General features: G+C 40.0%; 1 protein-coding gene across 1 annotated transcript in view; it reads right to left on the reverse strand.

The window, feature by feature from the left end:
• Window positions 1–14,525, reverse strand: part of SUCLA2 (succinate-CoA ligase ADP-forming subunit beta) — a 130,700-nt gene that overhangs the window by 26,129 nt on the left and 90,046 nt on the right. The window contains exon 7 of the mRNA XM_077483256.1: window positions 11,378–11,539. Coding sequence (XP_077339382.1) covers window positions 11,378–11,539 — 162 coding nt within the window. The remainder of the gene's footprint in view (window positions 1–11,377; window positions 11,540–14,525) is intronic.

Genomic DNA, 14,525 nt, shown 5'->3' on the forward strand with positions numbered 1-14,525 from the left:
AAACACTGTTGTCAAATTTTAAGAACACCTGAAGCATCGGACAGCATTCAGGATTGTAGTTGTGTACTAGCAAAAGTGCGCCTGTTGATTAAACCAGATGGCATGCAGCAGTCAGAGGGGTATTTATAACTCCCCTCTACTAATGACAATACCGTGATAATTATTGGTATGAAAAAAACAGAGCACAACAATCATTGTTAAGTGGTGAGTATGCAATGTACAATGCATTTGACAGTATAAGACAGTCTGAAGAATGTCATGTATAGCACAGTGTAGGCAGAGGCTTCCCTGCCATGTACTCTAAATACACCCCACAATGCACCACTATACATTCAGCACATCTCATAACTAAATTCATCCTGGCCAGCAGGCCATTTTCCTTTGTTTTTTTGTTTTTTTATAAAAAGAAGCTCCATCCACTTTATACACATCGCTTCTCTACTTCTTGTTCACATTAAAATTGCCATAGAAGAAGGTGGATGGGATTTTATAGCAGAACGATTTTTTTCTAAATTGGCAGTCTCTTGTTTATAGCTCAAAAAAAATAAAAAAATATTTTTTGTTGGAAACAATTACAATTTTTTTGGGGGGGTAAAGCCTTGCATAACGGAGCAAATATCAGTTTAACACAGTGCCGTATTGCAAAAAAAATGGCCTGGTCATGAAGGGGGGTAAATCTTCCAGAGGTCAAGTGATTAAAGAATAATTGCAGGCATCTGCAAGTTTTACATAGCTGCAATGGTCCAGCTTGGACCAGTATAAAACTTTGTATATACCATACCTGGCTGATGCTGCTGGAAATCAATGAAGTAGACCTCACTAATTCAGTGATCTAGTGATCCAGTTTCTGTCCTTAAAGAGGAAGTAAACCCTGATGGGTTTACTTCCTCTTTTTTTCCCTGCAAAGGTAAAGCATAATGGACTACTATGCATCGCATAGTAGCTCATTATGTGTCACTTACCTGACACAGGAGCCAGCGAAGTCGCCGCTGTCCCCTGTAGTCCGCCGCATCCATCTTGCTGGTGGCGTCTCGCAGCTCCGACGAATCACAGCGGCGAAGCCGCGATGACGTCACTCCCGCGCATGCGCACGGGAGTCGCGTCTCGCAGCTCCGCCGCTGCCATTCGGAGAAGCCGCGATGACGTCACTCCCGCGCATGCGCACGGGAGTCGACAAATTAGGCAAATCCATTCTTGGACTTGCCGCATTTAGTGCGCCTGCGCGCCGCTGTCTACGGCGCATGCGCCGTAGACAGCGGTGCCCATTTTCGGGCAAATATCTCCTAAACCATATAGGTTTAGGAGATATTGCTTGGACCTACAGGTAAGCCTTAATCTAGGCTTACCTGTAGGTCAAAGTGGTTTGAAAGGGTTTACTTCCTCTTTAACGGCTGTTTTCCTGGATTGTGAATACAGGAGGTTGTCCGATGCTTTCCATTTTCTGAATGAATGTAAAGCGTTCTCTTATTGGATGATGTGGAGAGATAGGGTGGCGACATCACCCTCTCCACCTTGTTCAATCAGAGAATGCTTTGTATTTTTTTTTTTTTTAATGCAGGGCATTCTCTGAACAGTACCCATGTTGAGTGGCTGACCACCTGTATTCACAGTGTATCAGGCCAGCGGTTCAGGACCTAGAAGCCAATGGAGATCACTGAAATACCAAAAAAAAAAAAAAAATACCCACCAACAGCTTTTGGTATTTATTTTTATGCGGAGCCTGCTCACTGTTTGTTAAATTGTCCATCTCTGTGTGAATCAAAATCAGACAATTCGGCCAAAGCCAGCTTTGTTCATAAAAATGTCATCTGCTCACTAGGATACCATAGTCATCATATGATCGGAAAACATGCAGCTTGGTCCTTGATTACTTTGACAGGGTGGTATTAACCACTTAAAGGACTGTCCCACACAGATACTGCAGCAGAGCAGCCCCTCCTGTGCGAAATCACATACAGGTACATGATTTCGTGCAGTGGGTCTGGGGCCCTCACATGTGCCGCCAGCAACTTGCTCCCGCTGTGATCGGACACAGTGGGAGCCAATCAGCAGGTCCAGTGGCCGATATGGCCACCAATCATTTACAGGAGAGACAGAATGGGAGTCTGCCTATGTAAACAAAGCAGTAGGGATGGGCTGTCTATTTGAGTCGAACTCATGTTTGCTGTTCGCCAGTTCGTCGAATAGCGAACAATTTGGGGTGTTCACGGCAAATTTTAAAGCCACGGAACACCCTTTAAAAAAGTCTATGGGAGAAATCAAAAGTGCTAATTTTAAAGGCTAATATATAATAATAATAATAAAGCTATCATCATAAAAAGTGTTTGGGGGTCAGGTAACGGGTGACCCCGCCCCCTCTGACGTCATGGGGAAAGCCATAGGGAAGTCCCCGTCAAGTCCCTGTGCGTCAGAGGGGGGCTGGGTCACTGGGTGGCCCTGCCCTCCGTTATATAAGAAGTGTCAGAAGAAGAGAAGCTTCACACAGCGGGAGCCTCCCATGGATGCGGAGCGGTCCAAGAACGAAGTGGGGAAGAAGACGCCGCGGAGGAAGATGCCGGATGAGAACACTGGAGCAAGAAGATGATGGAGGAAGAAAGCGAAGATGGAGGAAGAAAGCGAAGATGGAGAAAGAAAGCGAAGATGGAGAAAGAAAGCGAAGATGGAGAAAGAAAGCGAAGATGGAGAAAGAAAGCGAAGATGGAGAAAGAAAGCGAAGATGGAGAAAGAAAGCGAAGATGGAGAAAGAAAGCGAAGATGGAGAAAGAAAGCGAAGATGGAGAAAGAAAGCGAAGATGGAGAAAAAGCGAAGATGGAGAAAAAGCGAAGATGTAGGAAGAAAGCGAAGATGTAGGAAGAAAGCGAAGATGTAGGAAGAAAGCGAAGGAAGAAGGAAGGAATTCGACCCGAATAAGATGCAAAGACGATGACTTTAAATAAAAGATATTGTCAAAAACTGTCTCTTGTCATTTTTAACACTTATTTAATGAAATGGTAGGGGTACTTTTGTACCCCATTACCATTTCACACAGGGGAGGGGGGCTTCAAGATTCCAATAAACCCCCCGCCTGCAGACCCCCACAACCACCAGGCAAGGGTTGTGGGGATGAGGCCCTTGTCCCCATCAACATGGGGGCAAGGTGCTTTGGGGGGGCTACCCCAAAGCACCCTCCCAATTAAGATGGCATGTGGCCTGGTACTGTTCGGGGGGGCGCTCTTTCCCCCCCCCCTCTTTTTCTGCAGCCTGCCAGGTTGCGTGCTCAGATAAGTGTCTCAGATAAGGAATATTACACTTTCATTGTTTCACTTAGCATTATTAAAATCACTGCTCCCAAAAAAAACGGTTTTTTTTAAAACTTTTTTTTGCATTGATACATGTCCCCTGGGGCAGGGCGCAGGACCCCAAACACTTTTTATGACAATAACTTGCATATAAGTCTTTAAAATTAGTACTTTTGATTATTCATGTTTAAGTTCCATAGACTAACGGTGTTTGCACAAATTTTTTGCCTGTTCGCATGTTGTGGTGCAAACCAAACAGGGGAGTATTCGGCTCATCCCTACAAAGCAGACCGTGGTTCTGTGAGGGTGGAAGATGGAGATGATGAAACATGCATCTCTGTACTCCTCCAATCACAGCATGCTCCCCACAGTTAGAAAGCACTACCTAGGAGCATACGTAACCCTTTGATGGCCGCTGATGTTGTGTCATTAGGACAGTTACTGTATTAGTGTCACTGGTCCCCAAAAAGTGTCAGTGTCCAATTTGTCATCGCTGCCATTACTACTAAAAAAAGAAAAAAAAAAAAAACATAAAAATATCCAAGTTTGTAGACACTATAACTTTCGTGCAAACCAATTATACGCTTATTGGTATTTTTTATTTATTTTTTGGTATTTTGGTACTTATTGGTATTTTTTTACCAAAAATATGTAGCGTAGAGTACACTTTGGTCTAAACTGATTAAAAAAAAAAAAAAAAAAAATTTGAATTTCTTTAACGGTTTTCTTTTCAAAATTGTCGGTCTTTTTTTGTTTATAGCAAAATAAAAAAATCACAGAGATGGTCAAAAACCACCAAAAGAAATCTATTTATGGGGGGGGGGGGGGGGGTGAAAGGGACAAAAAGGACTGCAACAAATGGCCTGGTCATGGGGGGTGGGGGTAAACCTTCTAGGGCTAAAGTGACTAAAGAACTAGTAATAAGTAGAAAAATGGCCAAACTAAAATGGTGTTAGGCCACGTAAACTCTCTGATGGTAGCAGGAAATGATACATCAGTGGGACTACTTTCACTGCTACATGTGACAGCTTTTGTTCAGGCTGGTTGTTAGGAAGCAGACAGCAACTGCCATCCTAACAACCATGACAAGATTTCTTTCATCTGGAAGCCAACAGTCAGTAAATAAAATTTACACACAGTACGAGACAAAGATACATCATTTCAGAACTTTTTCCACCTTTGATGTGACCTATAAATTGAACAAACTCAAATCTCTTAGGTAGAGGGAAGTAAAAATAAAAAAAATTAAATATGGATGCATAAAGCATGCACACCCTTAAACTAATACTTTGTTGAAGCACCTTTTGATTTTATTACAGCACTCAGTCTTTTTGTGTATGAGTATATCGGCATGGCACATCTTGAACTTGGCAATATTTGCCCACTAAAAACACTCCAAATCTGTCAAATTACGAGGGAATCTCCTGTGCACAGCCCTCTTCAGATCATCCCACAGATTTTCAATCGGATTCAGGTATGGGCTCTGGCTGAGCCATTCCAAAACTTTAATCTTCTTCTGGTGAAGACGATCCTTGTTTAGTTGGATTATGCTTTGGGTCGTTGTCATGCTGAAAGATGAAGTTGCTCTTCATGTGCAGCTTTCTAGCAGAAGCCTGAAGGTTTTGTGCCAATATTAACTGGTATTTGGAACTGTTCATAATTCACTCTACCTTGACTAAGCCGGGCTTGGATGTTTTTCTTTGTAAGAAAAGGCTTCCATCTTGCCACTCTACCCTATAGCCCAGACATACGAAGAATATGGGAGATTGTTGTCACATGTACCACACAGCCAGTACTTTCCAGATATTCCTGCAGCTCTTTTAACCACTTCATGCAAATTAACGTAGCTGAACGTCTGTACTTTGACGTTAAATATCAGGGTTATGGCAGAAGCTAGCTGCCATAACCCTGGTATTTAAAGGAACTGCGTGCATTTCGCATTATGATAAAAGTGGTCTGTGCGGTGGATTAATCGCAAGATCACTTATCGGTGGTGGGAGAGGCCCACCTCCCGCTGCGTGCCGGTAGTCTCCGCCGATTACTGTAGCCATCGGTAGCAGCGTCCGCTCCCCTCACTGCCTGGATGCAGAGTGAGGGAAAGATGGCCCCTGCTTGGCTCCATTGCACTGGAGGGCAGAAGTGACATCACAAGTCACTTTCGCTCAATGCTCTTAAAAGGGGAATTTTTATTTATTTTTTTATTGCATTTTAGTGTAAATATGAGATCTGCGGTCTTTTTGACATTTAAGAAGTCCTGTCGTGCTTTTTTTTCTATTACAAGGGGTGCTTACACTCCTTGTAATAGGAATAAAAGTGACGCAAAATTATCCTTTTTTAAAGGACAGTGTAAAAATAAAAAAGGTAAAAAATAAATAAATATATATATATTTTTTTTAATTGCCCCGTCGTGCCAAGCTCGCACGCAGAAGCGAACGCATACGCAAGGCGCACCATCATATAAAAACGGTGTTCAAACCACATGAGGTATTGTCGCAATCGTTGGAGCGAGAAAAATAATTATAACACTAGAACACCTCTAACTTAAAACTGGTAACCTGTACACATTTTTAAACGTCGCCAATGGAGATTTTTAAATGGCAAAGTTAGTCGCCATTCCACGAGCGGGCGCAATTTTGAAGCCTGACATGCTGGGTATCAATTTACTCGGCGTAACATCTTTTTTTCCCAAAACAATTGCGGTTGTAAGACCACTGCGCAAATACAGTGTGAAAAAGTATTGCAATGACCGCCATTTTATTCTCTATGGCGTTAGAAAAAATATATATATATATATAATGTTTGGGGGTTCTAAGTAATTTTCTAGCAAAAAAATAAATAAATTAAAGTAGTAAACAACAAATCTCAAAAAGAGGCTCGGGCTGAAGTCGTTAATGTTGCTGTAGGCAGCCTCCATGACCAGTTTTCTTCTTGACATTTCAACAATTTCGGAGGAATGTCCAGTTCTTGGTAATGTCACTGTGGTGCCACATTTTCTATACTTGATGACTGTATTTACTGTGTTCCATGGTATAGCTAATGCCTTGAAAATTATTTTGACTGATATCTTTTAACAATGAGATCCCTCTGATGCTTTGGAAGCTTTCTGCGGACCATGATTTTTGCTGTAGGATGCAACTGAGAAAATGTCAGGAAAGACCTACTAGAACAGCTGAACTTTAATCAGAGGTACTTTAAATGGTGGCAAGTGTGTATCGGCTCCTATTTAACATGCGTTGGAATGTGATTGCTTAACTCTGAACACAGCTACATTCCCCAGCTATAAGAGGTTGTGCACACTTATGCAACCATATTATTTTAGTTTTAGTTTTAGTTTTTTTACTTCATCCACCCCCCCCCCCCCCCCAAAATATTCCAGTTTGTTTTTCAATTGAGTTGTACAGTTTATAGGTCACATTAAAAGGAGGAAAAAGTTCTGAAATTATTTATCTTTGTCTTATTTTTTACATCACAGAAACCTGACATTTTAACAGGGGTGTGTAGACTTTTTATATCCACTGTATATTGGTGGCAATGAATGTGTTAAATGAGCTGTGCACTTTTTTTTAATCATTGTCCTTTAGTCAGTCATTCACTAAATGGCTGCTCCCCAACAAATGGAAATTATATATATACACACACACACATATATATATATATATATATACACACATATATACATACACATATATACACACATACATACATACATATATATATATTCACACACACACACACATATATATACATACACATATTTTAACGTAAAATATACACAAATAGTACTTTAATTTATACAGGCCTATATATCAACCATAAAAAAGGGGACAAATTTGGTTGAAAAAGATGCAAAGGCCTAAAAAAAAAAAAAAAAAAAAAGAAGAAAAGCCTGGGAGTTAAATAAAAGTAACTTTTCATCAAATCAAGCCAATTATGACTACATCTCTTCTGACCTGCTGTTATTCTGAAAATACCTGCGCTGACTAAGAAACAGCTAAAATTATTACCCAAGTGAGATAAGAAAGCACTAACATAGCCACATAGCAGCTGCACAAATCAGTTTTTGCCACATTTTCCACTATGATAATGTACCAATTAAAAAGTTACAGGGAACATAATAATGTCATTATAATACAGATAAAGAAAAAAAAAGGATTAACACATTCAAGGTTGCTTGAAATGTATGATATTTATACTCTAATAATCATGTTACAGAACAATTGAGCTAGTGGATTAATGCGATTTAACAAACAGATATCATAAAGAAATGCCTGCAGATAAAATAAATGTTTCCCCAAGTGCCAAAAAATAGACGCACATTTTAGATGATAGACATAACTAATGAAACTAAGAGAGGCCTGAAATACTGATCTCAAGTAGGTAGCACAGACTAGATCAGCTTTATTTAAAGCAAATCCTAACAATTTTAGTTTCATTTGGTTTGAAAGCCCCTTTTGTCTTCATAGTAATTTTACAGTGAATGCTAGAATTGGCTCAATAAAAACTGGATTATGTTATCCAGAGACATTGGGAAATGATTGTCCTATACATCCAACACGAAGAGCAGATCTACAGCACACCAAATTGCTCACATGGAGCCTTTTTTATGATCAGGCAACAATGCCCCGTATGTCTGACTCGAGCAAAATTGGGCAATGGTCATTATACCTACGAGTACAAGCAAGATACTACTTCCTATGATCATATAATCCCACTGACCAACTAGAAGGAAAATTGCAACTGATCTGAAGGATCAGGCTGGCTTCACGGGTGCCTGGCTGTGCTCCCCCTCCAATCCCAATTGCTAGCATATGGGTGAACCAGTTGTGTATAAAAACGCTTGCGAACCATGTCCATGTGTCCAACCACTCTCCTCAGGCAGCTTTAAACCCTGTTGCAGATTTGAGCAGTATGATCTGTATTAACTAAACTTATTTATTCTCATCACAATTCTGGAAATGTTGGTAGGATACATCTTTATTTGCTAAATGTGACAGATCTTGCGCTCAGCACAAAAATCACACCACGCAGGTCTCTGACCCGGTAAAACTTATTAGCAAATAAAAGCCTGCTTCTGAAGATGTCATACGATGATGAAACGGGTCAAGTAGAACTCCTGCTTAGTCATTTCCAGTCCTAGTGGAACATGCACAAATTGCTAAGGGACTAACCAGTTTGACCGGGCAGACCGGGTTAAAACGTCACTCTGCTTTTTTTTCTTTTTTTAATCAGATTTTGTAAGCGATTGTTTTTACAAATAAATTAATGGTTTTATATGCTATAGGAGGATCCCTCTTCTCTCCCTTTCACCAATTTCTGATGTCAAGACACCAATGTTTTTTTCACTTTTATATGGACGGTCTACTTTATTTGTGGAATATTACACACATATTACACGCAGATATTACAATACTATGGGATGGCAAACTTTATTATTTAGATAAATGTATACTATTTGTGGTAGCATTTATATTTGTCATTTATCGTTATTGTTTTTAGATAACAGCTACACAGTAGGTGCAATATTGGTGTGATTGATCATTTTTACACAAAAATAGTAACTTTGGTACAGAAAAATTGTAGACTAAAAGTAGTGCTAGATACTGATAAGCTATGAAAATAAAGTTTTGCTCTTGAAAAGTGCAAGTTTCAGATTCAACTACTGACAATGCTGTAAAAAGACCCCGAAATCGTTAGCAAATCCTAAAACTTTGTAACTTCGCACATGAATATGGTTTGTGTTCACAGCCTAAATTCACTTGCTCAGCAATCCCTCCAGCTCTATGAGTGAAAGGCAGGAAATACATTGGTCTTCAAACAAGAGAAACCCTGTATCTGTCTTTTCTATGCATGTTACACAATTACAAAATTTGCATGCTGCAATTTCAGTAAAGATGAATAGGTCAGGACAGACGGATCTATTTTAAAATAGTTTTTTTTTCCTTTTTAGTTAAGTGAACTATTCCATGGATAATGTACAATTTATTCAACTCATTTTTAAAGTGGGACATTTCTGTAACTGAGCTGACTTGTTTCATTAAGGATAGCTCCTATGAGGATTCCATTTGAAGATGCATGTGTAAAATTCTCAAAGAACACTTGATTAGTGTCTTTCAGTTCAACATTACATGTTATAGACGGGTATGGAAAGCATGACTTTCATTACAAACTGCAGAAAAACATTATTTCATCTTAGAGAATCTGATGCAAAGCAAATTATGACATAAGTTTCCATGTATGATGTGGCTGCTCTCCAGAGCACATCAAATTATATCATACATGGTTGGATAAACAAAAAAAACTAAATCTAATCAGAAGTACTGTATGGCCATCAAGTTCAACCTTAGAGTGAACAGACCTTGTCCACCAAATTGCATAAACTGATATTACTAATAAAGAGAAAGCATCATGGTTCTGTGCTTGCCTTCACACTAATCTTTTTTCCTCCCTTGGGGGAAGTTTTACTTTAATCTAAAGAAAAATCACCACTCTGTATGAAGTCTGGCCCTGGATTTATGGTCCTCCCTAGAAACAGATATTAGGCAAATGACAGGTATTGGCAGGCACAACAAAACATTTGTGTACACAACAGGTTCACAATGAACATATACATCAACTTGTTTATTCCCAGACAAGTTTATTTTGTGCAGGGTGCTCAACTCCAGTTCTGAAAAGCTAGGACCATACATGGTTTTATGATTCCTCTAACCAATAGACAGTAATGGACCAGCTACAGCCCACTAAGCAGAATTAATTTGATCCAAACATTTCAATGTTTTCCTGGCCTTCACAATCTGGAGCTGTTTATGTACTTCTCTAGAGCATTTTGAGCTGAGATGAATGGAAAACAAAAGCTATGACTGATGTAGTTTTCCATATGATTAATAAAACAATAACTTCTACAGGTCACCATATTGAATAAAACCCAATTGGATCGATTTAATAAAACTAGAGTGCACATTCTGGTGCAGCTCTACATAGAAACCAATCAGCTTCAAAGCTATTTTGTCAAAGCTTAATTGAACACGCGGAAGTTAGAAGCCGATTGACTAACATGCACAGCTGCATAATATGTTGCACTGTCCAGTTTTTTTTTTTTTTTACAAACAAAATGTTTATTGGGTTGAGAAAAAAAACTACAGGCACAAAGTACAGAATACATACAGTACGTAAATAAAACGGAGTTACATCAAAAAATAAACCATCATGCTGAGTGGGAACAGCTGGTAGCAGGAGCCAAACTAATGAAGAGGGTGCATTGTAATAACAATTAACATGGTCAAGTGGATAGGGGGTAAAGCAAAGCACTGAAACAGAACAGCGCAGGGGGTACAGAGCAACATTACGGACAGTCTTGGGGGAGATAGGGGAAGGGGGGAGACCAAGGTGGCCGGACCCTCCAGAGGACAAATATATTTGGGATCAGGGATCGACCTCTATGTCATTACAAGTGGCTGCGTTGCTTAACCATATATCCCATATCTTCCCATACTTAGCAGGGCAGCCCCTATGTGCATATATTTCCTTTTTATAAGGAAGGACACCATTGACGGTAGCTATCCATTCCTGTACACTCGGGGGTGTCCCTCTCATCCATTTCCTTGCCACCAACAACCTGGCAAGAAATAATACCTCCTGTAGAAAAGTGATATGGGGCTTGTCAAAGTCTGGATCTGGGAATATCCCCAGTAAGCACTGTTTGGGGCACATGGTCAAGGGGGATCCCAACTCATCATGTATAAATTTAACAATATGGGACCAGTAATCATGTATTACCAGGCAGGACCACAGCATGTGGAAGAAGGTACCGGACGAGCCATTGCATCTGGGACAGCTAGGGTCTTGTACCGGATTAAACCGAGCAAGGCGGGATGGGGTGATGTAGGCCCTATGAACAATGTACATTTGGGTCAGGCGGTCAGAGAGTTTGGTAGACACCTTTTTACATGTAGTCAAAGCATCTTCCCACTCCTCATCCTCCAAGCGTCCTACGTCCCCGACCCATCTATCCCTCAGCTTGTATGCAGAGGCGGCCGCTGCACTGTCCAGTTTTAGTAAATCAACTCCATTATTCAGAGTGAAAAAAGTGTTAAAAACTTACCGAGACATCCAATATTTCCATCCAGACCTATATAGTTGAGGTCAGCTTTCGCTGCTTGGTGGTCTCGCTCATCTTCCTGTGACCAGTCTCGGAGATCAAAAATTGTCTTTTGACGATATGCCGCATTGGTGTCAAAATTAATTTTTGCATCCATGCACATCACTGGTTAAAAAGAAAGAAGAAAATGAAAAAAAATATATAATTTGACAATCAATGAAATCCTTCAAATTTAAATCCAACCACACAGACAAATGGAGAGCTGAAATACATACATGTGTATGGTTTTTCGAACAAAGGATTCATAATTCTGATTACAAACCCTTATGGTTTATAAAACCCTGTTACTGTGTTTTGCCAGTAGTACAGTGCCACTATGCAAAGTCTGCAACTTCCTAGTTCACCGGAACAGCTAGAGGCTGAAAATTACTTTACACAGATTATGTATGTACCCATCGGAACGGCATTCAAATCTGCTTATACATCAATTTAGCGTGCAGTTAGAACACTCAAAGTGCTGCCACAACCTTCTGGAAATCCTATTCAAACAATTTTGCAAAAGTCCCTATATGCATAGGAACGCCCTATGGCAATGCTTGTGCTTGATTGGTCGCTCTGGCAACAATCATTGATGCAGGATGATTGATAATTCTACTAGGGTCACAAATTTTAACGGTTGTGCCCTTAACCACTTGACAGCCACGTTATAGCTTATTATTTTTTTTTTTTTTTTTTTTTATCAAGTAATTTTTTTAAATTCTTTTATTATTAAACATACTTACAGATCTGTTACATTAATCAACGAAATATCAAAAAATAGGAAAACACATAAACACAAATAAACCTGGCACCTCTCGGACTAAAGTAGCTTAGCGTATACTAAACAAAACATTATAGAGACAGATACATTTTACTCAACAAGTTGTTCACCGCTAATTTCAAACTTTAAACCATGGCAGCTTCCTCCATACAGCATCAAGTTATATTTCTATTGCGCACTAATTTAGTCTCTTCTACACCTCACGCCTCTACTTGTACTATTTGCCCTCATCTAACTCTTCTACCTCACTCCTCTCCACTAGGTAAACCATCATATAGGGATTACTAGGGTCTATCCAGCATGACCATATTTTACCAAACCTTTGGGGTGTACCTCTATGTTTATATGTTAATTTTTCTCTTTTGAGTGTGTAATTAAGTTTCTCAACCCATTGTTTATGGGTTGGAGGATCAGCAGATGACCATTTTTGTAAAATAACTTTACGTGCTAAATAAAGGGATCTTATCCACATAGTATGCTTGTCTACTAGCAACGTAGAGTAAAGATCCCTTATTAATCCTGCAAGAAACTGAAGTTGCCTTTGATAATATTTTAAAATATTTATACTGTAGTTGGATTTTCAAGTTCTGAATCTGTAAAGCATGGCGTAAAGATATTGGTAGAAGTTTTTGTTTGTTAACTGATAGCGATCTTTTAATATATCAAAAGGAAGTAAAACGCCCCCTTCATATAACTGATACAGAAATATTATACCCGCTTTTTTCCAATCCAAAAATTCCACAAGTTTATTCAGTTCATAAAGGTAGTAGTTGTCACATATAGGCATACGTTTCATATAGCCCTTATGTTGACTGATAGTTCGGACTGCTCCCCATAACCTATGAATCAAATAAAAAGTAGGGAATTTTCTTTCATTGTAAAAGTGGTGAGCTACTATTAGTTGAACTAAAGGTCATTTTTTAAATTGTGATATTATCTTCTGTGCAGGGTCCTGCATATCCACTAACTTCCAGCCATGCCAGTGTTGTAATTGTGATGCAATAATATAATCTTGGATTAGGCATTGCGACTCCCCCCTTATCTATGGGCTGTTGTAATGTTTCTAATCTAATTCTAGATTTTCCACCCCTCCACACAAAGTCCCCAGAAATGGAGTCAATAGTCCTAAATAATCGCAACGTCACACATATGGGGGGAGTTGTGTAATACATATAGCATCTGGGGCATCCACACCATCTTCACCAAGTTCGCCCTTCCTACCACGGACAACAGGAATTTACTCCACGTTTTACTCAGTTGTCTAAATTTGACAATGAGAGGGAGTACCATTCCTGTCTGTATTCTGTGATATCTGATGTAATTACCACTCCTAAATATTTAAATGATGTAACCAGGGCTATCCGATGAACCTGGCGTGGGTTCACAAAACGCATAGGGTCCAAGAGCAACATTACGGATTTGTCCCAGTTATACGTTATAGCTTTAAGATGGTTACAGCGTGCACCTCAAATGCCAGGAGACAGTGAGTAACACTACCTGCGATTATAGTTGCCATTAAAAGTCCTCACTACAGTTCTCAGATCAGCAGGTGACCTTAATCAAGCGCACCCAAGATGGTTGATTAGAACTTCCCGCCAAAACTGCCACTCATCCCAACTTCCTGCTAGCACTGCCACTCATCCCAATTCCTCCACCAAGGAGTAAGAGAAGGAATAAAGAGAATACATGGAAGGAATAGGGAGAGAAAAAAAAAAAGGGGGGAGGAACAAAGAAAAAAAGGGACAGAAAGAATAAGAGAAAGAACAAGAAAGATGGCTAGAGAGAGGGATGGGGGGCATGAAATTAGGATAGAGAGAGCTAAAAGGGAAAGAAAGGAGAACAAAAAGAGTGGTACATCCTAAAATGTATCACAAGGGGTTTTAATATTGTACAAGTGGAAAGGACTCATTGGCTAAATGCCAATGGGTTAGGGGCGCAAATTACTTGGCTTGCCTTGGGTTCTGACAAGCCACGCTACGGAAATTTTAGCGTTAAGGGTCTCCACAACATGGGAAATCTTATCAAGGGGTCACAGCACTTGGGAGGTTGAGAACCACTGTGTTAGAGGGACATCAGTCCCACACAGTGTCCTCCAATGATGCTGATCAGTGGCCATCAGTACTGCTGATCAGTGTCCACCAGTGCCACTCCATGCCCATCTGTGCCTCCTGATCAGTGCTGTCCATCAGTGCCTCCTGATCAGTGCTGTCCATCAGTGCCTCCTGATCAGTGCTGTCCATCGGGACCCATCAGTTGCCTCCTATCAGTGTCTATTGGAAGCACCTATCAGTGTCCATCAGGGAAGTCGAAAAAATTACCTGTTTGTAAAAT

The sequence above is a fragment of the Lithobates pipiens genome, unplaced genomic scaffold (genome assembly GCF_037356315.1).
Source record: "Lithobates pipiens isolate NorthernLeopardFrog02 unplaced genomic scaffold, aLitPip1_a1.2 Scaffold_16, whole genome shotgun sequence".
NCBI lineage: Eukaryota > Metazoa > Chordata > Amphibia > Anura > Ranidae > Lithobates > Lithobates pipiens.